Source organism: Geotrypetes seraphini, chromosome 17 (genome assembly GCF_902459505.1).
Source record: "Geotrypetes seraphini chromosome 17, aGeoSer1.1, whole genome shotgun sequence".
In the NCBI taxonomy this organism is placed as follows: domain Eukaryota; kingdom Metazoa; phylum Chordata; class Amphibia; order Gymnophiona; family Dermophiidae; genus Geotrypetes; species Geotrypetes seraphini.
The window spans coordinates 35,791,575-35,819,092 of record NC_047100.1 but is presented as its reverse complement, the minus strand read 5'-3'; the positions used below and the strand labels follow the sequence as shown (position 1 = coordinate 35,819,092).

General features: G+C 45.3%; 1 protein-coding gene across 2 annotated transcripts in view; it reads right to left on the bottom strand.

The window, feature by feature from the left end:
* The window catches only part of RFT1 (RFT1 homolog), a 47,997-nt gene that overhangs the window by 4,365 nt on the left and 16,114 nt on the right, over nt 1-27,518 (bottom strand). For both annotated transcript variants that reach the window (XM_033925720.1, XM_033925722.1), the window contains 8 exons: nt 25,026-25,215; nt 23,864-23,965; nt 22,970-23,104; nt 22,793-22,871; nt 13,075-13,125; nt 9,211-9,341; nt 7,971-8,115; nt 5,577-5,682 (listed from right to left, as the gene is read on the bottom strand). In XM_033925720.1, the coding sequence (XP_033781611.1) occupies nt 5,577-5,682; nt 7,971-8,115; nt 9,211-9,341; nt 13,075-13,125; nt 22,793-22,871; nt 22,970-23,104; nt 23,864-23,965; nt 25,026-25,215 (939 nt within the window). The remainder of the gene's footprint in view (nt 1-5,576; nt 5,683-7,970; nt 8,116-9,210; nt 9,342-13,074; nt 13,126-22,792; nt 22,872-22,969; nt 23,105-23,863; nt 23,966-25,025; nt 25,216-27,518) is intronic.

Sequence of the window (27,518 nt, the reverse complement as noted above, 5' to 3'; positions counted from 1 at the left end):
CCCTGCTAATCTGGGCTCCAGAGGAGCCACCACAAACAATCTGAACCTAAATGAACCTATCATATCTTATCCCAAGGCTGCTCCTACCTCCAGGGTATACGGAAGGGATATTACAGGGCTAGAACTAAGCAAGAGATGGGGGGGGGGGGGAAGGTAAAACCCACAAATAAAAATAAAAGCACTCCATAAAAGGGATAAAATCATTCAAAAAATACCACAAAAATTGAATAAGTGATAAAGTGTGTGTTGTAAGCAATGCACAAAATGTATTTTGCTGATTGAGTGTGTGGTCGGGGATTGAGAACAGCGGAAGTCCGAGTGAATGGACAGGCCATGACGGCCAGTGGAGGCTTAATGAGTGCGTGGGGCCTGGGGGTGTTTGCAGTGGTGGTTCAGCTGAGTGCTATTTGTGAATGGCTAAAAGTTTTGCGTGGTACGCTTTTTATTAAATTTAGGGGCTTCATGGAGAAAAGTTACTGTGTGTCTCTCAGGTACAGAAAAAAGGAGTCCTGGAGGGTGGTAAAGAGCAGAGAGAGATGTACAGATGGATATAAAGATGACCGATTGCCGATGAGAAAGAAGTCTACAAAGGACAAAATCAGTAACGTTTCTCTAACTCCAAAATGGGCTAGATTCACTAAGTAAACCCATCGTGTACCAATCCGTTTGCAAGCCCTTTGCGACCCGATTTCCCTCCCACCCGCTTCACTAACCTGTGTACCAATCCAAACCCGATCCGTGCATGTAAATGAGGGGAATCGACATGCAAAGCAGGAAGGACGCGATTCACTAAACTTTCTTCTGGCCCACCGACTGGCTGGCCGATCAAAAAACTAGCGACTGGTGAGGACCAGTTGCTTGTGCTAAAACCCTGCTCTCTGCCCCGATTCTTCTGCCTTTTTCCGCCCTGCTCACCCCCGATTCTCCTACCTTTTGCCACCCCTATATTCTCCTGCTCTGCCTCCCTTCCCTGCAGCATGAGCCCGTGGTTTTAACCCGCTTTAAACCCACGGGCTCATGAGTAAAAGAGTAAAAAATAAAAAAGCATAGACTGCAAATGCATGCACAGACCATCTACAGGCAAAGTAGATGTCTGCGCATGTGCTGGGATCGCTCTTTAGCGATCCGTGCGGTCAGTTTTGGGCTTGCCTCTGATCGGCCTGCTTTGCATGCAGGCGCGTTCTGAATCGGTCACCCGGCCTCGAATCGCCCATGGATCGGATTGGATCCGTGGGCTTAGTGAATTTAGCCCCTATGTCACAAGCCTAACTAAATGTGTTAAAGTTATATTTTGCCAACCCTCAACGTAGCTTTTTCTTCCAGGGAGAAATACCGCTGAAAGAAACGCTCGATTCACAAAGTCACATGCATATTATGGCAAAAAAGTGTTGCTAGCTAATAAGTAATTTACTAAGGTGGAGATTCATCCAGCATTCCCGTCTCAGTGGAGAACATCAGGGAGAACAAAACTTATGGTTGTTTTCCTACGCTGATAACGTCAAGTCCTGCTGTCTTTCCATTAAAACATTCACTATGCAGCTGTCACTCTTTTAATTAGTTACCCCCATAGCTCAGCAATCTGCAGCCAGGAAAGCATTAGGCTTCAGAAAACACAAATGCTAATTGGAAACAAAATGCATTTTAACAATTGTTTCCCTGAAATTAATATGCAGCGATGACAGATCGTGCTTAAGAAATATTTCTTGACAATCAAAAGGGACGGCAGCGTCTGAATTTATCAGCAAATGAGAAAATGTTGTCCAATGAAATATTTTCCAAGACCGACTTCTAAACTCTAAAATCACTGTAGTCAGTTTTAACGGAAAAGTTAAATTATAATAATCCTATTTTGCATTAATCTGTAGTGTGTCTCGTCAAACCACCTAGACAAAATAATGAGGGTTCACAGCAAAGGAAATCACCTAAAGGGTAGAAGGAATCCCATTCCAGATGCGAATAAGATTCCAACTCACCTTGCCACCACTAAATAGTTATTCCAATCTAAAAAACTTCATCATTCAGGGAAATGACGGCTATATATTTTAGCTTCTAGTGATAGATATAATTTCGATTCATGCTCAAACTGTAGGTCTGAAGTTGGTCACTTCGGGTCAGATTCCACAAACACAGCTGGAATCGTCGGCCGTCTAAAATAACCGCCACCGATCACGTCAGTCGTGCTAAGGGTTTGTTGGCAGAATCACGGCTAACGTCAGAGGTAGGTGCCAGGGTTTAGCAGGCCTACATTTGACGAGAATTGCATCTACAGATGCCCTAATGGTGCCTAAAGTTATTTCTGGCTTAAACCACGCCTATTTTTAATCTTATGCTCCGTTAGGTATCTCTGAAGATCTCATTATAGCGTCCTTTCTTGCAGGCACCTCTGGGTGCCATTTTTTTTTTTTAAATTGGTTTTAAATGATGTGGTCTATTACTGCGCCGATTAACACCAATTCAAACAATTAAGTTAGGCAGCCGTAGGGCACCTACCACTTCCTAACGTATGACGCAGTTTAGAGAATTCGGGCCTTTGGGTTTTCAGAATATCCGCAATGATGACACAGTGCGGGTCAATTTTTCCCATGTACTGTATAATCATCTCGGGCCTACGGCCTGGCCGCCCTGAGTAGGCCTGCTCTTACTATCGGAAGCTAAGCAGGGTCAGACCTGGCTAGTACCTGGATGGGAGACCACCTAGACATATCAGGTGCTGTAGCCCATGGTAGGCAGCAGCGACAGAGCGAAGCAAAGGCAAACCACTCCTACACTCTGCCGTGAAACATCACAGGGTGGATTCTTATGTTGCCAGGAGTCGCTGGCATAATCCATCCATAATCATCTTGGATATCCTAAAAACACAGACTGGTTGGGTGTGCCCCGAGGATTAAGTTGAGAAGCACTGATCTACGGTGTGCCATCAGACCAATTCCCTAGATCAGTGTTCTTCAACCTTTTTACACCTATGGACCGACGGAAATAAAAGAATTATTTTGTGGACTGGCACCGGTTCACGGACCAGTGGTTGAAGAGTGTCAGTTTGAAAGTGGCCCCCACAATATTAGGTGGTAGGGGTTAAGTGAAATGCGCACTGACAGACGCCAGGTCCCAGGTTCAGTTCCTTCACAGAAGTTTCATTAGGGATAGAATCAAATAAGAAGCACAGCCAGGGGTGATTATATAAAGAATATATTATAGAAATAGTCTTACAGAAAAGTAATATTTATAAGCATTACACTTAAGCAGAGAGCAAGCAGTCTCACTGCCTTACAGAGGTCAGAGGCAAAGAGGGACATAGAAGCTTGCAGTTCTAGGAAGCTTCGTGTTCCATAGATAAAGGGAAGGATAGACAGAGAGAGGGGGAGCCAGAGTGCCAAGCCAAGAGCCAAGAGATAGCTAGCTAGATAGAAAGAGAGAGAGAGAGAGGGCCAAGACCCCTCTCCTGATAGCTCCATAGAAAAAGAGAGAGATAACTTGATAGAGCAGAGAGCAGGCTTTTATAGCTTGACTCAATATAGAAACCTGTATGCCCCAATATCTTTCTGTTTAGAATTTGTAAACTGTTTGAAACAATGGTTAATTTAATTGCTAAGGAGGGTGAGATACCTGTAAGCATGGTGATGGGATTAAGTCTCTGGCTTGATCTGTGCACCATTGTCCTAAGCACCCTCTTAATCAGACATTAACACCTTTTAGCTAGCCATGATTCAAGCAGGGCTACTTGAAACTTAAAATATATCAATCAGGGCTACTTAAAACAGTTTCCCTGCACTAAGGGTCTATCTGCCTTCCCATGCCAGGGTCAGATTGATATAATCTCCCAGAGGCCTCTAGGCTGACAAAGAGCACTGGGCTAAGTCGTCCATCTCCGCCCCAGACCCCACCCCCATAATAGTACTAATTGAAACACCATTTTTTCCATTCATTTTTCATATATACACACCCAATATAATCGTATTAAAAACGCATGATGGTTAACCATAAAATTAAACTACGCAAAGCACACTGTATGCTTCTCAACATTCATTCCTGCCAGAACACAGATAACTCTAGTTGCAAATATGGGACCAAAAACTAAAAGTACCAATATATACAAACAAACCCTAAGATGCAAGACTCTGCATGCAATACAACCCCAGAGGAAAAGAAACAAATGCATTTCTTCCCGAACAGTGCAAAATACAAACAGCAGATGTAAATTCTCAAAATTGATACAATTGAATCACTAAATTCAAAAATAAAATCATTCCCCCTACCTTTCTTGTCTCCCTCCCTCCATGCTGTGCTTCAATTAGATGCCTCCCTCTGCCCGCATCTGCTCTCTGACCTCCTTGTTAACATGCCATCCCTTCATCACGGTGTTTCTAGTTGGGTGAGGCTGGGTGTCCTGCCCTCTCTTGTTTAGAAACAATGCCTTGAGAAAGCTAGCTGTCTTTCTTGTCTTCCTCCCCCTCTGCAATAAACATACCAGTGCTCCCACCTGGCCATTTTATGCTGCCCACGGCCGGCCCCCCTCTTCCTCACTGCTGCAGTCTGCGCAAAGCCACCTGCGGCGGCTCATCCGGAAGCCTTTCTTGCGACGTCAGAGAGAAGGCTACTGGTTCAGGCGCAAGACGTGCGTAGGCGGTGCCGCCGCCCGTGACTTTGTGAACTGATCTCCTCAGGCCCGAGGCACATGCCAGCCGCAGACCGGCAGGAAATTTCAGCGGACTGGCACCGGTCTGCGGTCCGGCAGTTGAAGAACACTGCCCTAGATATCATATATGTTTTATTTCGCTAGCTTGGATTTGACTAAATAAGCATCTTTGGAATTCAACAGCAAAATAGTACTTTTTCAAATGGTGTATTATATATATATATATATATATATATATTTATTCTATCTGCTTTTGTGAGTATCCAAGTCTATCACTCAGGAAAGCAGATAGATTAATTCACTGCATAATATAATTCTGTTTTCATACAGGTTACCTTTTGTCCCACATTGCTAGACTTGCACACCCACAAAAGCAGATAGAAGAAAAATCGACACCTTCGAGCTGTGGTGCTGGAGAAGACTTCTATGAATCCCATGAACATCTAGGATCACCAACAAAGATGCTCTTGATCTTATAAGCCCAGAGTTGTCCCTGGAAGGCAAGAGTACCAGACAGAAACTGACCTACTCTGAACATGTGACAAGGGCAAATTCACTAGGAAAGGAGGTGCTCCTTGGAAATGTCAGTAGTAAAAGGAAGCAGGAGAAACCAAAGGCCCGTTGGCTGGATACCATCAAGAACGCCACGGGAATGAACATCAAGCAATTGAAAGAAGCTATGGAAAACAAGGAAGCATGGTGAGGACTGGCCTACAGAGGATCAAGGGTCGGACACGACGGAATGGATAGTTATTCACAGCCAATCCAGCTTGTAACTGGCCCATCAATGGAAATCTCTGCATAAACAGTGCAAATTGTTTACATAAATACACATTTATTTCAGACCCACTGAAGATAGATTCACCTCCACAAATGAACAGTATGGACATGTCTTTCTCTTTCATTCCTATCACAATCTAAAGAGCCCATCCCCACCACTCACCTGTCCACCTGCTCTTTACTCATTGACGCAAATGTAAAACATTCGGTTACTCCATTCACAGCAAGCAGGAGGACATACAAACTGTAGCAGCGTAAAAGACTGGGACCTTAAGACAATGAAAAGAAGCACATGTATTTAGCATTCATTTCTTTAGCTGATAGTGTGGTGCAGTGGTTCGAGCTACAGCCTCAGCACCCTGAGGTTGTAGGTTCAAATCCCATGCTGATCCTTGTAACCTTGGGCAAGTTACTTAATCCCCCATTACCCCAAGTACATCAGATAGTGTGTGAGCCCACCAGGACAGATAGGGAAAAATGCTCAAGTAGCCGAATGTAAACCACTTAGACTATAAGTGGTATATAAATACTAAGAAACGGTGTGGTATGGCACGGTGTTCCGTTTTTGAAAATCAGGAGTTGATTGCCTTAACTCAGTGGTTTCCATACCTGGTTCTGACGTCAGAAAGGAAGTTCTGGGCTAGCCAATCGCTGCCTGGCTGGCCCGGAACGTCCTCTCTGACATCAGAATTGATGTCAGGAGGGGAAAGGGGGGAGGCTATGGGCCCGGCGCTTGTACGCACCTGGCCTGGCATGTAGGGGGGGTACAGGGAGAGAGAAAGAAAAAAAGAGGGGCAGGGAGAGAGAGAAAGAAAGGGGAAGGGGCAGGGAGAGAGGAAGAAAAAGTTGGACTCATGGAGGGACAGAGAGAATGGAATGAGATCTGGAGGAGAGGAAGCATGCAGGAGGCAGTAAGAAAGGCAGAAAGAAAGAAATATTGGATTTACAGTCAGAAGAAGGAAGTGCAACCAGAGATTTTATTTTCAATTTAGTGATCAAAATGTGTCCGTTTTGAGAATTTATATCTGCAGTCCATTTTTTGCACTAGGGCCACCTTTTACTAAACCGCAATAGCTGTTTTTAGTGCAGGGAGTCTATGAGCGTTGGGAGCAGTGCAGGGCACTCATCGCAGCTCTCTGTGCTAAAAAAAACTGCTATTGCGGTTTAGTAAAAGGGGAGCGGGTATATTTGTCTATTTTTGTATAGTTGCTACTGAGGTGACTTTTTAAAATCATCTTCCTTGACTCCTTTGAACCCCCCCCCCCCCCGAATATACATGATAATTAACATTTTCTCTGCGTACAGTGTGCTTTGTTGGTAGATCATTTTGACTTGGTCATTTTAAAAGTAGCTCGCAAGCCAAAAAAGTGTGGGCACCCCTTTCCCAGCCGGTCAGATTTTCAGGATATAAACAAGGAATATTCATGGGACAGATCCGCATGTGCTGCCTCCACTGCGAACCACTCTCTCTCATAGGCTCCCAATTTTCCATCACTGATCCTCTAAACCTCCCCCTCCTATTTAACAATGTTGCTTTTGAGCATCCAGCCTCAACCGGGCGCGACGCAGCCCAAAATGCCAAAAACCCTTGAGAAAGCCATTATAAGGCGACATGGGTCCCGTCGGGCTATGAATTTGTGCATCTATTTAAGATAAGTCATTCAGTTTCTTTGCTGGGTGGTTGATAAATTATTCACAGCAAATAAATTATTCCCAGAGAATGAATGATGATATATTTATCATTGGAAGAATTTTAAAGAAAAGACCACTAAAGAGTTAAATAGGAGGGGGAGGTTTAGAGGATCGATGATTGAAATTTGGGAACTTGCGAGTCTTGGCTTAGAGGTGTATTTGCCAAAGTCCAAGCTGGTCTCTCAGAACCTCAACCACCCTTTATAAACACTTTATGCTTTAGTTTAGGGGATTTCGTTCACCCAATAAAGACAAATTCCTATTCACCGAGGCCCTTTGTGCTTTTTTTGCAATACAGTGCTCCCCGCGAAATTGCGATTCACGGACTGTTTTTTGCAGTATTTTCTGACTGCCTCTTCCGGTCAGAAAATACAGGGAATAAGTCCACAAATCAGTCTTCTGCACAGCCGATTCCTCCTCCTCTCCCCTCCCCCCCAGGTATGATTTACTGCACCCGCCGGCGCCCCAAATGCCCTCTCCTGCCTTTTTACAGACTCAAAACTGTATTCATGGTTTTTCAAAATTCACGGGTGTTCCTGGAACGGAACCCCCACAAATTTTAGGGGGGGGAGTACTGTACAGCATTCTGTACATTTACACATGTAAGGGACGCATAAATGTGCGTGTCCAGTTAGAAAATTGCTCTTCATGTGCTTACAAGTGTATTTGCATTAAAAATAAAGTAGTGATTTTATAGTACAAGAGTTTTGGAGACTACCAGAACTGCAAGAACAATAAAATGTTTATCTGCTGAAAGCTCAGAAGCCAACGAGGTGCATTTTACTGTTATGAGACACGACAAGAAACAAACCAGGAAAGTCGCTCTTATTTGCCATGCTCCGAGACGAGGCAATTCTCAACATACCTGAGCCAGAGCTGAGCATGGAGCCCCCGTAAATATCCAGGGCCAGCTGAGAGTAGGCGTAGCCAAACACAGTCATGGTCAGTCCAGTCAAAAGCACCAGCTTCAGCAGGGACTCTAACACGGTCGCTGCTATGACCACATCTTCCTGCAAAGAAATGTGTGTGTGAGTGGACGCTCTATCTCCATCTGCTTCTCGCTACCTTTCCTTCCCCCCACCTCTCCATCCTCGAGGAGCTTAGAGCAGCAGTAGCATTTGCCATCTGCCCAGTCTGAGTTCACTGGGGCAGCAACCTGAGGGTCTGATTCACTCTTTTCTTTCCCCATTCTGTGCATGATCAAAAGAAGAATGAATCAGGCTCCAGGTCTCAAAGTACCACACGCAATATTTGTCTAATTCCAGTTGTCCTGTCCAACACCTTCTTAGGTTCACTTTTCCCTCTGTTACTACTGTTAAGTTGCATAGAGAAATCGCCGATTCCAAGCGTTTACAGAGAAAATCGCCGATTCCCAGCACCGTGTTTTGCCTCTCCTTCAGGAACAGGCCAGGTTTCACCATATTCACGATGGTTTTTTGTTTTTTTTAAATATTCTTTATTCATTTTCATATTTTACATCAAGTGCACAAAATATTAAATTACAACAAATTATTACACAATATCACTTTTATATCTACTACATAAAATTCTAATAATATTTTTACCCCCTCCCCCACCACCCACCCTTCAACTGCTTTCCAATCACCATATAGACATTATATAACATATTATGTAATATTATTTCCATTATCCATCCCTCCTGATGTGCCATAAAGAAGAAAAAGAAAAGAAGAAGAAAAAAATTGATGATTATTCACTACAATATTTTGTCAATGGCCCCCATATTTTTATAAATTTAGTATATGTCCCTCTTTGTATTGCTATTGCTCTTTCCATTCACGATGGTTTTTAATAGAAAACAGCAAATAACATATGACAAAGTTATTGGCGGTTTTTCAGTATTTGCGGTTCTGTCAATCCTCTATCACAGCGAATACGGAGGGAGAAATGTATACAGTTTAGTTTCATGAATAGATAAGATTTAGTTCATAGCATTTGTTAACATTCTCTTTACACAGATCATGTCAAGTACTCTGTTTCTATATAAAATGTTAAGGAATACCTAATCCACAAACTGCTCAATTTGTTAGATTTAAAACATACATTTTACCCAACAATAATCCCAGCCTTAAGCCCAGACTAACCTGTTTTTGGTGCTTTATATCCTTCCCCCGCTCAAGCACCTTAGCAAAGAAAATATAGAAGCTCTCCTCTATTGGCAAGAATATAAACCTGGCAACCAGTGAACCAAGATTATTCACTATATCGTATATACCTAAGAAAGGAAATGAAAAGAAGCCTTACGCTGTAGGTAGCAGTCTAAATTGCAGCGTTTTACCATGATCAAATGTCTAACAAATCCCCTTGATCACTGGGCAAATGAACCAGCAATACTAACTTAGCAAGTAATCATGCACCTAAAATCAGCCTTCACAAGGTCCAGTAGTGAAGCTGCCCAAGACCTGGTACATGAGTTCTGTTTGTATCAAGAGGTATGATGTAGTTGTCTACACGATGCAAGTTTATATTTTGGGGGGAGGTGGGACCGTTGGATATCAGAGAGAGGTGATGTGTGTGTCTGAGGGAGGATGAATATGTTAGGAGTACATGAGTGTGAGCGTGCATGTAGGCATGGTAAGGATATGCAACTGTGAGTGTATGTATGGGGGGAGATGTGTTGAAGAAAATGTAGGCTTTCCCATCTTTCCTCCTGTACTCCTTCCTGAACTCTTCCCCCCTCTCTACCATGTGCTACTTTCCTTCCTTCTTGCACTCCCCGCCCTTTTCTGCCACTCCCTTGCACTCTCCTGCTACCCCCCCTTTGCACTCTCTTCATCCATCACCCTCATTTTACTCCCTCCTTTCCCCTTCTTGCACTCTCTATCATGGGATTGTACTGCGGTGTGTGGGGGCAGAGTGTGTGCACCTGTGGATATACAGTATTCCCCCCAAAATTTGTGGGGGTTCCGTTCCAGTTAAAAGGCAGGGGAGGTAGGAGAGGGCAGCTGGAGCTATGGTGGGTGAAAAAAAATCACTTGCAGTCTGCTCCGACCGTCTCTTCCTGTAGTAAAGTCAGGCTACACCAATCAGGAGCTGTTTTGAAACGCAGCTCCTGATTGGTGTAGCCCGACTTTATCACAGGAAGAGGCGGTCGAAGCAGACCGTGAATGAGTGGGGGAATACTGTATAGCCTCCTTTTTCTCTTGAATCTTCCTCTTTTCCTCTACACCCGCTCCCTATTCATCTCACTACCACCCACCCATGTACTCTTCCTTCTCCTCTCTAAACTTGCCCCTTCCTTAAACTCCACCCCTCCAGTTCTCTTCATAACAGCTGACATACTGGGTCAGACCAAGGGTACATCAAGCCTAGTATCTGCTTTTTTTCTAAGCTTCAATTTTATTTAATAAGTACAATTGGTATTCAATTTAAAGCAAAAGCCCACATCTAGAAAGAAACAGGAACAGAAAGAGGAAAAATAAAAAAGAAGAATTACATGAAATCAAGATATATCCATATTTACCCAGTTAAACAATGTGGCGATCTAAATATCTGAACCAGGAAACCTGTTTTTATTTTGCTTCTTTATCTAACAGCATCTTTTCTCAAAATTAAGGCATTATGAGGGGCATTTCAAGAAAAAAAAAGTTCCATCTAAGACCAAATTCCTTGCCTTTAACTGGAAAAAAAAACTGTTTATGCCTTGCTAGAAACATCAGGAAAAATTTGAAATTTCTTCCCACAAAACAAACAAAAACATAAAAAAATCTATCTTAACACATTTGGTTTATCCCTCTCAGAGGAGAAGGTGACCAGGAAATTAGCACATGAGGAAATGTCACACTGACTAGCTTCCAAGAACTGAGTAAAATTGATAAGAGAGTCATTAAACTTTGATAATACATTCACGGCTGCATCACCCTGGCCTTTAGTCAAAACTTTTAACAAGCAAATAACGCAAGATAAGGTTCCTACCTTTGCTAATCTTCTTTCTTGTAAATCCACACTCTAACTCTAGAGAAGTGGGCTATGCACACAATGTTGTGAGACTGCTTGTAGGAAACCTAATTTACATCATTTTTTCAAACTTTCCCCTCTTACCTCAGGACTGCCCTCTGGTCTCCAGTTCGTGCAACTGTAGAGGATATAGACAAAAAGGACGGGTACAAGGAAACTCCCCGACATAGGTCTAATCTGCTCATAACATCAAATATCATTGCAATCATAAACAATTAAAAAACAGGTTATTAAACTGCATAAATCTGAAAGAAACTGTGCTATAAGGAGACATCCTGCACTAACAGAGGGGGGAGGGGGTGTCACCATAGCTATGGGCCCCCAAAGCAAAGTGCATAACATATTCAGATAGTACTTATTAAGACAGACAATTGGCGAATCAGCAACTCCCAGGGTGGGTTCCAGGAATAGATTTACAAGAAAGAAGATTAGCAAAGGAAGGAGCCTAATCTTTCATTCTTGTGCAATCCCACTCTATTCCTGGACAAGTGAGATGTAACAGAGCAGCCTCGTTGAGTCAGAGTGGGACTATGAGCCTGCTGCTAAAAACTTCGGAAATGTATGCAAGGAGGACCAGGTAATGGCTCTGAAAATCTCCTCAAGAGAAAATCGCCAATTCTTCTCAAAAGGAGGAAATGAATGAGTAGTAGAATGAGCCCTCACAGACGAACAGGTGGTCGGAAACCCGAATCTCATTCGTGACCTCCAAATACTGCAACAAAAGTCTGCGCACATCCAGCGACTTCAGCACTCAGTTATGCTCTCTCGAATCCAAGAAAGAAAAAGCAGGCAGCTGAACCTCCTGGTTGATGTGGAAACTAGACACCACCTTCGGAAGAAAGGAGGGAACATTGTGCAGAAGCATGCGGGAATCCGTCATCCAAAGAAAAGGATCTCTGCAGGATAAAGCCTTAAGCTCGGAAACCCTGTGAGCTGAAGTTATAGCCACCAGGAAAACTGTCTCGACAGTGAGATCCATTAAGGACGCCTACTCCAGAGGATCATAGGGCAGACGCGCCAATGACCGGAGAACTAGATTGAGATTCTAAGCTGGACAGGATAGCCACAGAAAAGACTAGCTCCTACTGTCTCATTTGTAGGAAAGCAACTGAAGTCCTAAGAGGAGAGGGTCTAAAAAAATTATGTAAATGAGGCTTCCTACAAGCAGTCTCGCAACATGGGATGCATAACCCATTTGTCTAGGAATGGAATGGGATTATACAAGGAATCCTTCAACTTTAAAGGCATCTAAAGGCCCATTACTTTCAACTTTCACTTCCTCCAACAGCATAAGCTTTAAACACTAGCAAGCCCAGTTCAAAAAGGGGGAGGTGAAAGACATTTTTGCTGAACTATTACACATTTGCACTGCTGTGTAGTGAAGTGCCACTATAGGCACTGCATTTTCTTTCTAGAGCAATGTATCGCAAAGTGTGTGCTGCGGCCCAATAGTGCACCCTGGAGGATTCCAGGTGTGGCTCAAGATGCCAGCGAGAAGGAGAGGCGTCGGCTGCCTGCTTATAGGACGTGCCTTTCATGGCAACAGGCATGTCCTGTAGTCAGTCACAGCAGGCGCCTGTGCCTCTGCTCCTTTTTCTCACCTTTCCTTCTGCAGCACCCCCACCCACCGGCGGTAATACGAGACTCAGGGCTGTGGCTGGAGGACCTCCGCGCATACGCAAACGTTGACTTAATGATGTCATTATCGCTTGACATTATCGCATAGACCTCCATGCATTTCCGGGTGCTCTCCAGCCAAAGCCCCAAGATTAGTGTGCCAGCAGCTTAAAAAGTTTGCAATACACTGTTCTAGAGTTTGGATTTGAAAATATCAATTTAAAACAAAATTATCTTGAAGGTACCTCGGGTATAGAAGTGCCTTGTAGATCTTGAATCGGCTTAGCCCATTTCAAATTGCTCCTCGAAATGGTACCATTTAAACCTCCTAAAGAACACAAACAACTCTCTAAATAAGAGCGTTACATGCTTACCTTGGTCTCCAAAGTTTAACACGTTCAGAAACGTCATGACATATCGTTCACCTACGGATATAAAGCAAATAAATGTGACATTTTGTCGTCACAAGAACCAGGCTGGATTCCAAATAATAGATCCTATCTTTCTGGCTCATAACCGGGAATAAACCCAGCTATGTTAACTCCTTTTGCATACATTCTCTGGCTATGAAGAGTTACTTTTTTTTCCCTCTGATTCAGTTTGTCCAATTGATGACTAAAACGATGTTTAGTAAACAAACTTGCTATACTGCCAAATTCTGATAACAAGTCAAGGCGGTTTACACCTTCCAAAATACAGAAAAGTGAAGAGAACGTCAGAAAAAATAGGTCAGAAAACACTCACACAAGAATTTAAAAGCATGCTTATAATACAAACAGCAGTAGTAAAATGATGGAATCCCATTTGAAGTAGGTTTGTAGAAGAATGGTGCAAATCAAACAGAACTCAAATCTTGCAGACTGTACAGGAGGCTGGTCTAGTATCCCGGCTTCTTTCCCATTCACCCCACATTCAGCTGGTGGTAAAACCTCTTAGATGCCAGTCTGGCCACTAAACCGTGCTGATGATTCTTGCAAATGTCCGGTATCAGAAAGTTTGCCGATTGGACTGGCCCTGATAGGTTGATTTCTAGCACAGATCTTTCACTCATCAGTTGAGGCTGGGAAGTACTTCAAAACACAGCAGCAAGGCTGATCCTGCACAAAACCAAATATGAGAGGGCAAGTCCACTACTTAAGGCTACCAGTCAAAGGCAGGGTCCAGTTCAAAATTGCGTATAGGGTCCATAAAGCCATATACAGAGAAAACTCAGCTGGATTCACTTCCGCTATCCCGGTCTCACAGTCGTTCAATGACTCGAGGGCAATTCAACGCTGGAAGCTACCACTTTCCTCCCCACGCCATGTCTGGAGGAATGCCCTCTTTGAGACCATCTTTGAATTCCAAAGACCTAAAATCTGGAATGAACTCCAAAGCAGCTTACCACATATTCCCAATTCAGGAAGGCACTGAAAACTCATCTATTCACTTCTCTGCAATGACCTATTATAACGAGCTCATATGTATGAAGCCTGTACCTTTTCTAATATTATGTAAGCTACAATGATTCATAGCCGACATTTGCAAGATACAACTATCAGTACGGTATGGTATGGAAAGTTTACAGCTGCTGGGCAAAGTGGAGAGCATCACCAAGGGCCCAAGAGTGCAGTAAAGCAATGTTACTTACCGTAACAGTTGTTATCCAGGGACAGCAGGCAGCTATTCTCACTAGTGGGTGATGTCATCCGACAGAGCCCCGATACGGACATCTTGCAAGCATGTCTTGCTTGAAGAAACTCAGAAGTTTCGAGATGCCCGCACCGCGCATGCGCCAGTGCCTTCCCGCCCGATGTACCGGGCGCGTCTCCTCAGTTCAGGTAGCTAGCCTGAGAAGCCAACCCAGGGGAGGTGGGTGGGACGTGAGAATAGCTGCCTGCTGTCCCTGGATAACAACTGTTACGGTAAGTAACATTGCTTTATCCCAGGACAAGCAGGCAGGTATTCTCACTAGTGGGTGACCTCCAAGCTAACCCCAATGGGATGGTGGGAGAGTTGGCAACTTAAGAGAACAAATTTTGTAACACTGTTTGGCCAAACTGTCCATCCCGTCTGGAGAAAGTATCCAGACAATAATGAGAGGTGAATGTATGAACCGAGGACCAAGTGGCAGCCTTACAAATCTCCTCAATCGGTGTCGATCTGAGGAAGGCTACAGAGGCTGCCATTGCTCTGACCTTATGGGCTGTGACCTTACAGGGAAGGGATAATCCAGCCTGGGCATAGCAAGAAGAGATACAAGCCGCCATCCAGTTGGAGATGGTGCGCTTCGATACCGGTCGTCCCAACTTGTTTGGATCAAAGGAGACGAAAAGTTGAGGAGCAGTTCTGTGTGGCTTTGTGCGATCCAAGTAGAAAGCTAGAGCACGTTTACAGTCCAGAGTGTGCAAAGCAGATTCCCCAGGATGAGAATGAGGCTTTGGAAAGAACACCGGAAGCACGATGGATTGGTTGATGTGAAATTCAGAGACCACTTTAGGTAAGAATTTTGGATGAGTACGGAGAACCACCTTGTCATGATGGAATACGGTGAACGGTGGATCCGCAACTAGGGCCTGAAGCTCACTGACCCGACGAGCTGACGTGAGGGCCACTAGAAAAACCACCTTCCAGGTGAGATACTTGAGTGGAGCCGTGTTGAGAGGTTCAAACGGAGGCTTCATAAGATGAGACAGGACAACATTGAGATCCCAAACCACAGGAGGAGGTTTGAGAGGAGGGTTGACATGAAAAAGCCCTTTCATAAATTTGGAAACCACAGGATGAGCAGACAAAGGTTTCCCTTGTAGAGGCTGATGGAAAGCCGCAATAGCACTCAGGTGGACTCGTATAGAGGTAGACTTGAGGCCAGACTGGGACAGGTGTAGAAGATAATCCAATACAGAAGATAGGGAAGCTCGCTGAGGTTCCGTGGCATTGGAAATACACCAGGAAGAGAATCTAGTCCATTTTTGGGAATAGCATTGTCGAGTAGCAGGCTTCCTGGAAGCCTCCAAGACCTCCCTCACTGCTTGAGAGAACTGGTGAGGAGTTATGTTGAAAGGAACCAAGCTGTCAGGTGGAGGGACTGCAGATTGGGATGAAGTAGTGAACCTTGATGTTGAGTGAGTAGTGAAGGAAACACTGGAAGAAGTACTGGCTCCCTGCTGCTGAGTTGAAGTAGAAGGGAGAACCAAGGTTGTCTGGGCCACCGAGGAGCAATCAGAATCATGGTGGCATGGTCTAATCTCAATTTGACTAGAGTCTTTTGAATGAGAGGAAAAGGAGGAAACGCATATAGGAAACGTTTGCTCCAATCCAGCAGAAAAGCATCTGCCTCTAGGCGATGAGGAGTGTAGATCCTGGAGCAAAATTGAGGCAGCTTGAAGTTGTGGGGGGCTGCAAAGAGGTCTATCTGAGGTGTCCCCCACTGAGCAAAGATCTGATGAAGGGGGTCGGAGTGGAGCGTCCATTCGTGAGGCTGAAGTAGACGACTCAATTTGTCTGCCAAGACGTTGTCCTTCCCCTGAATGTAGACTGCTCTGAGGAAGGTGTTGTGGCGAACCGCCCAATCCCAGACTCGAAGAGCTTCCTGACAAAGAGGGGCCGAGCCCGTGCCCCCTTGTTTGTTGACATAATACATGGCGACCTGATTGTCTGTGCGAATAAGGACCACCATGTCGTGAAGCAGATGTTGAAAAGCTTGGAGAGCATTGAAGATGGCCCTGAGCTCCAGAAGATTGATTTGATGGAGTCGTTCCGCACTGGTCCAGAACCCCTGAGTGCGAAGACCATCCAGATGGGCCCCCCATGCATAGTTCGATGAATCGGTCGTTAGAACTTTCTGATGGGGAGGAGAATGAAACAGCAAACCTCTGGATAGATTCGAAGAGGTCATCCACCAGAGAAGAGACTGCCGTAGAGCAGGAGTGACCACAATGTGACGAGATAACGGGTCGGACACCTGAGTCCACTGAGATGCCAGAGTCCATTGAGGGATCCTGAGATGTAGTCTGGCAAAAGGCGTCACATGAACTGTAGATGCCATGTGGCCTAAAAGGACCATCATGTGTCTCGCTGAGATGGATTGGCGAGAAGACACTGACTGGCAGAGTAGAAGGAGAGCATGTAAGCGTGGAGGAGGAAGGAATGCTCGAAGTTGAATGGTATCCAGGACAGCCCCTATGAAGGGGAGAGACTGGGTGGGCTGAAGATGGGACTTTGGAAAGTTGATCTCGAAGCCCAAGCTCTGCAGAAAACAAATGGTAGTCAAGGTCGCCGAAATGACCTTGGGAGCGGACGGGGCCTTGATGAGCCAGTCGTCGAGGTATGGGAACACCTGGAGACCCATGTTCCGGAGTGCAGCGGCCACCACTACCAGACACTTCGTGAAGACTCTGGGCGACGAAGATAGGCCGAAGGGAAGCACTCGATACTGCAGATGCAGATGTCCCACCCGGAATCTGAGGAACTTGCGGGAGGCCGGATGAATCGGGATGTGAGTGTAGGCCTCCTTGAGATCCAGAGAGCATAACCAATCGTTCTGCTCGATGAGGGGATAAAGAGAGGCAAGGGTCAGCATGCGGAACCGTTCCCTGACCAAAAACTTGTTGAGGACCCGAAGGTCCAAAATGGGACGCAGATCGCCCGTCTTCTTCGGGACCAGGAAGTACCGGGAGTAAAACCCTTGGTTTTGTTGATCCACCGGTACCGGCTCGACGGCCCGAAGCCGGAGCAAAGCCTGAGCTTCCTGGAGAAGAAGAGCGGTCTGTGTGGAGTTGGAAGGATACTCTCTTGGAGGATGGTCCGGGGGGACCCGTTGGAAATGAAGAGAGTATCCCTCTCTTACGATGGAGAGGACCCAGAGGTCCGTGGTGATCGCCTCCCATCGATGACAAAAATGATGGAGACGACCCCCTATGGGAAAAAATGGGGTAGGCAGAACGAGATCGGTTATGCTCCCTGGAGGAGAGTCAAAAAGGCTGAGTAGCCTTGGGAGCAGCCGGCATTTGAGGCTTTTGCTGAGTCTTCTGGGGCGGCTGTCGCTTTGCAGGCTGTCTCGCAGGAGGGGCCTGCCTTGGTTGATAACGCCTTTGGTAGATTATAGGCGGTCTAGAAGGATGAGACTGTTGTGGTTTAGGCTTAGGCCTCATGATAGACTGGAAAGATTTTTCGTGGTCTGACAGTTTTTTAGTAACAGTCTCGACAGACTCATCGAACAGATCCGCTCCCGCACAAGGCACATTTGCAAGTCTGTCTTGGAGATTCGGATCCATATCAATGGTGCGAAGCCAAGCCAGTCGACGCATGGCGACCGAGCAGGCCGCAGCACGAGCCGAGAGCTCGAAAGCATCATAGGAGGATTGCATCAATTGGAGGCGCAACTGGGACAGGGTCGCCACCACCTCCTCAAACTCAAACCGAGCCTCAGCATCGATGAAAGGTGTGAACTTGCGGAGTACCGGCAAGAAAAAATCCAAATAGGACGAGAAGAAAAAATTGTAATTGAGCACTCGAGTCGCCATCATTGAATTTTGATAGATACGTCTACCAAACTTATCCATCGTTCTCCCTTCCCTGCCAGGAGGCACGGAAGCGTAGACTTGGGAGGGGTGCGAACGTTTAAGGGAAGACTCGACTAGGAGGGACTGATGAGAGAGTTGAGCTCCCTCAAACCCCTTGTGGTGCACGATGCGGTATCGAGCATCCAACTTGCTAGGTACCGCAGGTATGGAATACGGTGTCTCCAAACACCGCATGAGAGTCTGGTCAAGTAACTTATGCAGGGGAAGCCGAAGTGTCTCCGCCGGAGGATGAGGTAAATGCATGGTGTCCAGATACTCCTTAGAGTACTTCGACCCAGTATCTAAGGTCACATCCAAGTCATCCGCCATCTGTCTGAGAAAGGATGAAAAGGAAAGTTGGTCCGCCAAGGCCGGCCGGCGAGACGGACTAGAAGACGTGGAAGCCTCCGGTTCCAGGGAGAGCTGGGAGCGGCATGGAGAGTATGAGGTAGATGGTTCTTCATACTCCGGTCCCTCTGGCTGGGATAAATCTGAGGATGAGTATCCCATACACTGCATTTTCTTCTGTGGAGACACCTCCGAATGACGCGAGGAGTGTCTAGAAGAATGTCGAGATCGATGCCCCTCCCGATGCCGGGATGGGGAACGTGATCTTCGATGCATCGATCGATCCCTTGAAGCCTCGAAGGAATGGATTGGACTCGATGCAGTGGAGCGCATGGGAGGCAACGATGCCGACTCACGCAGTGCCACCCAAGTCTGGTATGGAGTGCGAAAGAACTCCTCCTGCGATGCAGTATGCCCAGGACTCCGATTATCAGGGGCCGATGTAGTACCCTGGTGACGTGGAGGTGTAATGGGCTCTAAAGGCGGCATGTCAGAAAGGGAAGCCCGCCTAGTGGGTTCCGCCGCCCTCCGCCGCTCCCCCTCGTCGAGCAGGGAAATCGAACGACGAGGAGGAGGAGGAGGGGGCGGACCGCTCTCCGGGACCGGGACCGTAGTATCGCCCTGAATATTAGCGATAAGCCTCGGTCCCATCGTCCGCATGAGCTCAACAAATTGAGCTTCGAGCAGGGATTTAAGCGATGCCGATATGGAGGGATCCGCACCGAAAGGGGGTCCTCCTGCACGGTCATCGCGTTCCTTCGTGGTCGAGTGCTTCTGCTTGGTAGCTTTGGGCACTTTTATGACCACGGGAGGAACAGTGGAAGGCGGTACCTGAACCGAGGAGACGGGAGCAGGAACCGATGCTGAACTCGATGCAGAAGCCGGTGTGAACGATGCTGGCTTCACGATGCTCGATGCATGAGTCGCAGATGCAGGCTTCGAACAGACCGGTGAAACATCCGTCGAAGTCGAAGCAGATGGCTCCTTAGAAGACTCCATCTTAAACATGGACTCCCAAAGTAAGCAGCGCCGTTTAAAAGAGCGCGCTGTGAGCGTGGAACAAGGCCGGCACGATTTCGGAACGTGTTCTGGACCAAGACACTGAAGACAGCGCCGGTGTGGGTCCGTCAACGAAATCGCACGCTGGCACTTGCTGCACTTTTTAAAACCGGTGATAGGCCGGGACATAGGCCGGAAAAGTGACGTTGCTAGGTCGAAGGAGCTAGGTCGCAGCCACGAGGCCGGCCCGGCCGAACCGCCGGACGAAATAATTGTAACTTTTTTTTTTTTTTTTTTTAAATAGAAATAAAAGTCAAAGAAAGTAAGAAAACAATAAAACGCGGGGAAAGAAGGCAAAATACTGAAATTTCAGTCAGCGCAGAATTGAAGAGAACTTCTCAGCTCCGCGGAAAGAAAAGAACTGAGGAGACGCGCCCGGTACATCGGGCGGGAAGGCACTGGCGCATGCGCGGTGCGGGCATCTCGAAACTTCTGAGTTTCTTCAAGCAAGACATGCTTGCAAGATGTCCGTATCGGGGCTCTGTCGGATGACATCACCCACTAGTGAGAATACCTGCCTGCTTGTCCTGGGATAATAGCCCTTGACTTGGGGACTTGTAAAGTCAACACAGAAGGTTTATAAGATACAGGAATTCCCCTCGGTATTTGGGAACGAAGGCTCGTGGCACTAGACCTCGGTCTTAGTTCTAAATCAGTGGTCTCAAACTCGCGGCCCGCCTCAGTATGTTTATCATAATCACAAAAGTAAAATCAAACAGTTTCTTGATCATCTATCTCTTTAACTATAAATGACAATATTAAGACTTAGCCAAAAGGAAAGTTTTACTTCATGCAAAATTGTCATTTCTTTAATAAAACATTAACTATTTTTTTCTGAGGCCCTCCAAGTACCTAAAAATCCAAAATGTGGCCCTGCAAAGGATTTGAGTTTGAGACCACTGCTCTACACCATCCCTTCTGTCCAACTTCTCTCCCTTTCTGTTCCTTCCCTCCCTAAATCCCATTGTCCACCATCTCTCTCTTTCTCCTCTGTTTTTAGACCCATTATTTCTTCCCTCCTCCCCCTCCAGTCTGGCATATGCACATCTCTTTGGACCCCCCTTTCCCTCCCTCCCTCCGTATACTTCTACACCAGGGGCCCCCTCCCCGAAGGCATGCATGTTCCCCCCTTCTTTGTAGTATCCTACGGCTTCCCCCCTGGCCTCCCAGTCTCACCTTCAGCTAATTAGGGCAGCCTGCAGAGGATCACCGGTGCTGTAACGATCCTAGTAGGCTGCCGTCGGCCTCCGCAGCACATTCCCTCTGCCGCAGTCCCGCCCCTCCTAAGTCAGGGGCGGTATCGCGCCAGAGGGAACGTGCTGTGGAGACCGATGGCAGCCTGCTAGGATCGTTACAGCACCGGCGATCCTCTGCAGGCTGCCCTAATTAGCTGAAGGTGAGACCAGGAGGCCAGGGGGGAACCTGGAGGATGCTACAAAGAGCGCCTATGCACTGCAGCATAGGAAAATGGGACCTTCTTGGTTGAAATGCTGATGCTGTATTTTTAGTTTTAATTATGATTTTTCCAATGGTGCAATGAAAGAAGTCAAAACCTAAAATGCATTCTGTCCCCGGGACAAAACACAGGTACTAGAACAATATTTGTAAGAGAAAATGTTTGATAAATGAGGTTTACATTACATTATTATATTATGATTTTACTTATATAACACAGGACTGTGAAGTTCTATGCCAGGGGTGTCCAATGTCGGTCCTCGAGGGCCGCAGTCCAGTCGGGTTTTCAGGATTTCCCCAATGAATATGCATGAGATCTATTAGCATACAATGAAAGCAGTGCATGCAAATAGACCTCATGTATATTCATTGGGGAAATCCTGAAAACCCAACTGGACTGCGGCCCTCGAGGACCGACATTGGACACCCCTGTTCTATGCGGTTTACAAAATAAATTGAACAATGTGATGAATTAACTTAATTACCTAAGTATTGGGTTAGCAAATAAGTTTTCAGATGCCTCCTGAAATCCGAGTAAGTGGTTGAAGTCATAAGAACATAAGAAACATAAGAAATGGCTTTGCCGGATCAGACCCTAGGTCCATCCAGTCCGGCGACCCGCACCCGGGGAGGCCAAGCCAGGTGTTCCCTGCTGAGAAACCTTGCTTACTCGTATCCCCCAATGTGATTTGCAAGAAGGTGTGCATCCAACTTGCCCTGAATCCCAGAATGTTGGTCTCCATCATGACCTCCTCAGGGAGAGCGTTCCAAGCATCCACCACTCGCTGTGTGAAACAGAACTTCCTGACATTTGTCCTGGGCCTGTTGCCCCTCAGTTTCAGTCCATGACCTCTTGTCCGAGTCACATTTGACAATGTGAATAACGATGTTTCTTGCTCTATTTTATCAAATCTTTTTAGTATTTTAAAAGTCTCTATCATATCCCCTCGCAGTCTTCTCTTCCCCAGGGTGAACAAGCCCAGTTTTCCGAGGCGTTCTTTGTAGCTCAAATTCTCCATACCCTTTACTAGCTTCATGGCTCGCCTCTGCACCCTCTCCAGTAGGGTTATATCCTTCTTTAGGTAGGGAGACCAGTGTTGGACACAGTACTCCAAGTGTGGTCTGACCATTGCTCTGTAAAGCGGCATTATGATGTCTACCGATCTACTCGTGATTCCCTTCTTTATCATGCCCAACATCCTGTTTGCTTTCTTTGCTGCCGCTGCGCATTGAGCCGACAGCTTCAGGGTCCTGTCTATCAGTACCCCCAGGTCCCTTTCTTGTTTGGTCTTGCCCAATGTCACACCTAACATTTTATATTCATGTTCCTTGTTTTTCTTACCCGGTCATAATTAAGGTGTTTACATCTTTGTCCCAGGAAGCTGCCTGGTAGAACAGAAGGCGATGGTGGTACTTTTTGAATTTGCATCCTCTTACAGATGGAAAAATAAAATTGGCATGTGAACGTCTAGTATTTTATTAGTTGCAAATGAGAATGAATCCGTGAGATAATTGGGAGAAAGTCCAAACAAAATTTTGTTACAAAAACATCCTAACTTAAACTTAATCCCAGCCTCCACTGGCAGCCAATGTAGTACTCAAAAGAAGGCAGTGATATCTTGTTTACGGTTCAGTTGTGTTAAAGAGTCCAGACCTATGTCATGGTGAATCTATCGACCCTACTCACCCTCTGTCAAGATCTGCTTCAGGAATGACTGCTTAAAGAAACTCCAGGTCAGTCTGGCCTGTTTCCAGTTAAGAAAAGCCTGGAATGACATCCAAGTACTCCTGTCATTAGACTGTGGGTCCAGGGGTTGTTACCATATAAAGGAAGGAGAAATATCTAATATCTTTTACTCCTTACCTCATCTTGCACCAAATGAGGCAGCAGCTCAGTCACTCTGTAGATAGGAAACGATCTCCTCAATGCTTCAGGCGAACCGAGAAAGTTCAGAAAATATACAACATAGCAGATCACAAGAAGACTTGTGTATAGAAGCTGCAAGGAAAAAAAAAAAAAGAAATGCAATGAGTGGAGTGGAAAGAGTAGATGTGAATCGCTTCTTCACTCTTTCCAAAAATACTAGGACTAGGGGGCATGCGATGAAGCTACTAAACAGTAGATTTAAAACAAACTGGAGAAAATATTCACACAACGTGTAATTAAACTCTGGGATTCACTGCCAGAGAATGTGTTGAAATCAGTTAGCTTAGCGGGGTTTAAAAAAGCTTTGGATAAATCCTAAAAGAGAAGTTCCTAGGCCATTATTGAGATGGTTTGGGGAAATCCATTGCTTATTTTAAGGATAAGCAGCATAAAATCTTTTTTACTCCTTGGGATCTAGCTGGGTACTTGGGACCTGGGTTGGCCACTCACTGTTGGAAACAGGACACTGGGCTTGATGGACCTTCAGTCTGTCCCAGTATGGCAATTTTCTTATGTTCTTAATGTTCTTTCACATTTTTGGTTGCTACTACCTCCACTCACAGACTACTCCTCTAAACTTCTACCTCTCTCTCAGAATGGAAGCATTTTCCGACATTTTCCTCCTTGCAACCTCTATTTTTTTCTCTCTTCACATAGTCTGTTCTAAAGAAACTATAGCCTTTCTGGTCACAACAACCCCGGTTTCTAGTATATCAAAACTCAATAATTAAAAGCACGTCGTCATCTTGTTAGCCAGACTTTGAACATTTGTGCATGGGATTCTCCAGGACAATGTTCCGCCTCACTCTCTCTATTTCTTTTTGCGCTTACCTGAGATACAGAAAAGATGAGAAGTCCCCAGTGAGGATAGAGAACCACTAAAATTACGGTCAAGCAGCATTTACTTATTATGGAAAGGCTTTCGGCGATCACCTGGGAAAATACACAAATAGCGTTTACAAGAAACCACAGAAACTAGCAAATTCTAAAATATTAGTATCTTTATATTTTTGATAAAGATTTCCTTCATCCCAAGTGAACACGCACACCAGACAATTTTTCTGACGGTACATTAAGCTACATCAATAAGAATAAATTGCATATGTCTAACTATATAAGCAATGTCAGCATTTAACTCTTATACCCAAGATTCTACTTGGGCAACTCACCACTGGTGCCCCCCACCCTCACCATTAAGATGAAACAGTTGTGTGGGAGCAATTTTTCTGCCCCTTCATATCGGTACCACTCGTACAGTCCTACGCCACTGGGAGGTCTTTATTATCCAGAGTAAATACTATTTACATACATACGTATATATGCAATCTACATACAGTATAATCTCGTTGTATCGGACTTCAAGGGACCTGGAAAAACAGTGCGTTATATCTAGAGTTGCCTTTTTAAAAAAACTTTATTTAGGTCAACTTGAAACAACGTACAATCAATGAACAACAGTCACTGCACAAGCATATCGGCAACATCAAGAACAAAACTCAGCAAAACATTGGTATGGCACGAAACGATTGCAAAACCAGAACACTAAAAGATGTTCTAAAGCATTAGGTCGTACTGTACTGGAAAGAAAAATAATCTGTCATTTTCTTCTGGGCTGCATTTTGATACTGTATCACCGGCACGCCATGCGCCTTGTGGGCGGAGCCTGCATGTCCGTTATAGACAAACAAAACTACAGCTAAAAACGGTTCTGGGGGACCAAATTGGTTTTCCGTTATATCCGAAAGTCTGTTATATGCGAATCCGCTATTTGCGATGATTTTCTGTATGTTTATAAAGGTGCACGGCCGGGACCAGCGGACCTTGTCCGCTATAGGCGAGGTTCCGTTATAAGTGAGTCCGATATAATGAGATTATACTGTATTTAAATAATGCTATTTACATATGTTTCATTAATGTTCCAAAGCACAATTAATCCTAAAATGTCCTCAATTCCTCTCACCTTTATAGGTACATCCCATTCTGACGTACTTACCTTTAGCCTTACAAACAAATGTGCCTGAGCCAAAAGCCAGAATGGTTCCGCCATGAGCTCCACCACTGCAGAGAGGCCAAAGAGCATCACTCCAGTGCCATAGTGGGAGACAAGAGCAGGGTCTGGCCCTTCAAGCATGTGCAACCAGACCCAACCTAATAATAAGGACCACAGCACTCCAAGAGGTACACTACAAGAGAATGTTCAAAAAAACAAACGAGAGAAAATAAGGAACCGCATTTGGTAACATCTTCCTTCAAAGATTTCTTCCAAAGTCTTTAAACAATTTGGTAAGGGACCAGCCCAGTGGCTCAGTAGTACTGCTCTCTACCATGCAACATGAGGTAATGCTCAGACGTGTTATCTTACCACAACTTTGTGCTAATTAGATCAGGTCCCATTTTACAGAACGGGGATTACTAGCAAAATAACATGTCCGTGTCGATAACTTCTCCCACTTAATGTGGACAAGTGCAAAAGTGCTGGGTTTTGAATTAGAGAGCCACCACTGAAAAAAAGACCTACTGGGACAGACTGAAAGTCCATCAAGCCCAGCATCCTGTTTCCAACAGTGGCCAACCCAGGTCCCAAGTACCTAGCTAGCAGATTCTATGTTGCTTCTCCTAGGAATAAGCAGTGAATTTCCTCAAGCCATCTCAATAATGGCCTATGGATTGTTCTTTTAGGAAATTATCCAAGCCTTTTTAAAACCCCGCTACACTAACTAATTGTCTGGCAACGAATTCCAGAGTTTAATTACACGTTATGTGAAGAACTATTTTCTCCAGTTTGTTTAAAATCCACTACTTAGTAGCTTCATCGCTTGCCCCCTAGCAGAGAATGTCACGGGGACAAATTTTTCCCCGTCCCTGCGGGAACTAAATTTCCCATCTAGGCAAATTCTTTTCCTGTCCCTGCCCCATTCCTGCAAGTTCCATCCTCATCTGCACAAGCCTCAAACATTTTTTAAATCATAAAGAGTTTGAGGCTTGTGCGGTTAAGGCAGAGCTTACAGGAATGGGGCCAGGACAAAACTCAGAGGAGGGGCGGGTCTGCAGCAGAGAGAAGACAGCTCAGAAGACCCGACAGCAGCTTGCAAAGATTGCTAGCACTAGCGATCTTATGCAGGTTGATGGATTTAGGTAAATTGAGGCCAGAGGGAAGGGGTGCAGGCCTTCCGGGGGGGACAGGCAGGCCTTGGGTGCAGGCCTTCGTGAGTGGGGTGTAGGTCTTCAGGGGGGGGGGGGGACAGTCCTTCAGGGGAATGGGCCCTGGTATAAAAGTACACAGAGGGAGGGAGGGAGGGAAGGGGGGTTCAAAGAGATGTGCATATGCCGAACTTTGGGGAGAAGAAATAATGGGTCTAAAAATAGAGGAGAGGGAGAGAGATGATGGGCAATGGGAATTAGGGAGGGAAGGAACAGAAAGGGAGAGATGGTGTGGAGGGGGGATAGGGATACTAGATAGGAGGGTAGTTGGGAAGGAGGGAGAGATGCTGGATTAAAGGGTAGTTGAGAAAAGGCAGATCTGTGGATGGAGACGAAAAAAAGGAAAGCAGGGAAAGCAGTTATTTACAATGTCCAATGTGACACAGACAAGAGGACATAGACTGAAGCTGAGGGGGAACAGGTCCGGGACGAATATCAGGAAGTTCCGTTTCACGCAGCGAGTGGTGGACACCTGGAATGCTCTCCCAGAGGAAGTAACTGCAGAATCCACCGTTCTAGGATTTAAGGGTAAACTAGATGCACATGTAATGTAATGTAATTTATTTCTTATATACCGCTACATCCGTTAGGTTCTAAGCGGTTTGAAGAAAATATACATTAAGATTATAAATGAGAAGTAAGAAGGTACTTAAAAAATTCCCTTACTGTCCCGAAGGCTCACAATCTAACTAAAGTACCAGGAAATTAATAAAGAAGAGAAAATAAAGATGGTTGAAAAAATAAAAATTATATGTGAATTTATAGGATGGAAATTAAACTGACAGTGAAGAACTGTATGAAAAATACATATGGAATTCAGTTAGAGAGGGTAGGTTACAATCTATTTATGGTATTTGTTTAATTGGAAGGTGTTAAGGTGGGTAATTTGGGGGAAGGTTATCTGAAGGTAGGTGAATCTTCTGGAGGTAAAAGAGGAGGGGTTAAGATATTTGGATGAATTTTTTGAAAATCAGGGTTTTGATTTCTTTTCTGAATGTTTTGAAGTTGTCTGATATTGTCATAAGATTGGAGATGGAATGGTTGATTTTTGCTGCTTGTGTTGCTAGAAGGTTGTCAAACATTTTCTTGCGTTGTGTGCCTTTGAGTGGGGGGAAGGCGAAAGGGTTCGAGGTTCTTCTGTGTCTTGAGGTGTCCTTAAGAGTTGCATAGAGTGATATGGGTAAGGGTAAATTAGATACACATCCCCTTGAGAAGCATATAGTGATATGGGGACTAAAACTATGACAGGGTAGACCTTGCAGGGCCTCCGCGTGTGCGGATCACC